The sequence below is a fragment of the Carlito syrichta genome, unplaced genomic scaffold (assembly GCF_000164805.1).
Source record: "Carlito syrichta isolate Samal-C Ts95f unplaced genomic scaffold, Tarsius_syrichta-2.0.1 Scaffold115654, whole genome shotgun sequence".
NCBI lineage: Eukaryota > Metazoa > Chordata > Mammalia > Primates > Tarsiidae > Carlito > Carlito syrichta.
Genome location: NW_007059750.1, coordinates 5,263 through 6,253, shown reverse-complemented (window position 1 = coordinate 6,253; position 991 = coordinate 5,263). Strand labels below are relative to the sequence as shown.

Sequence of the window (991 nt, the reverse complement as noted above, 5' to 3'; positions counted from 1 at the left end):
CGGGGGGGGGAGGAGGACTCCAGCCGGCAGGCCAGGGTGGCCTCAGCTCCACAAGCGGGAGCTCTGGCAGCTGGAGCAGAGAGGAGTGCCTGGCCCAGCGGCCCCGCCCACCACCACCGCCCATGCCGCCCACAGCCGGTGCGCCTTGGGCGGCTGGACGTGCACAGAGCAGCCCTGCCCCGGCCACTGCTCGCTGGAAGGTGGCTCCTTCGTGACCACATTCGACGCCAGGCCCTATCGTTTCCACGGCACCTGTACCTACATCCTCCTCCAGGTGGGCATGCTCCCGAGGCGAGGAGGGGCTCTCCGCCCCCCGTCCCGCCCGCTCCTCCCACGCACCAGCATCCCTGATACTCCTGGCCTCCCCCAGAGTCCCCGGCTTCCCGACGAGGGCGCGCTCATGGCCGTGTACGACAAGTCTGGCTACTCGCACTCGGAGACCTCCCTGGTGGCCATCATCTACCTGTCCAAGCGGGTAAGTCCCCGCCTGCCCGAGGCTCCGCCTGCAGGTCCCGTCCCCCTCCGGCGCCTGACTCAGGTCGCCCTCTCCCCAGGACAAGATCGTGATTTCTCAGGATGAGGTCATCACCGACAACGGAGACACCAAGTGGCTGCCGTATAAGACCCGTGCGTGGGCCCCAGACCCCGCCTGGGGCGGGCTGCAGCAGGCGGGCCGACGGGCAGGGCCGGGCAGCCCACTGAGTGCCGTGTCCCGCAGGCAACATCACAGTCTTCAGGCAGACGTCCACCCACCTCCAGATGGCCACCAGCTTCGGGCTGGAGCTCGTGATCCAGCTGCGGCCGGTCTTCCAGGCCTACGTCACCGTGGACTCGCAGTTCAGAGGCCAGACCAGAGGTGAGCCCAGCCCGGGGGCCTGGCCGTGCGGGGCAGGAGGGCCCGGGAGGTTGGCCCCCACCGTGTCCGGAGACCCCAGGGCCCAGGCACGTGTGGCGGCTGGCCTCTCCCCCGGGGCTTGGTGAGAGGGGCCAG

At 70.1% G+C, this 991-nt stretch overlaps 1 protein-coding gene across 1 annotated transcript in view; it reads left to right on the top strand.

The window, feature by feature from the left end:
• LOC103275726 (mucin-6-like) overlaps positions 1 to 991 on the top strand; it is a gene marked incomplete at both ends in the record, with an annotated part of 7,648 nt that overhangs the window by 2,078 nt on the left and 4,579 nt on the right. Inside the window, 4 exons of the mRNA XM_021706245.1 lie at positions 136 to 274; positions 371 to 475; positions 555 to 627; positions 719 to 856. Of these exons, the coding sequence (XP_021561920.1) occupies positions 136 to 274; positions 371 to 475; positions 555 to 627; positions 719 to 856 (455 nt within the window). The remainder of the gene's footprint in view (positions 1 to 135; positions 275 to 370; positions 476 to 554; positions 628 to 718; positions 857 to 991) is intronic.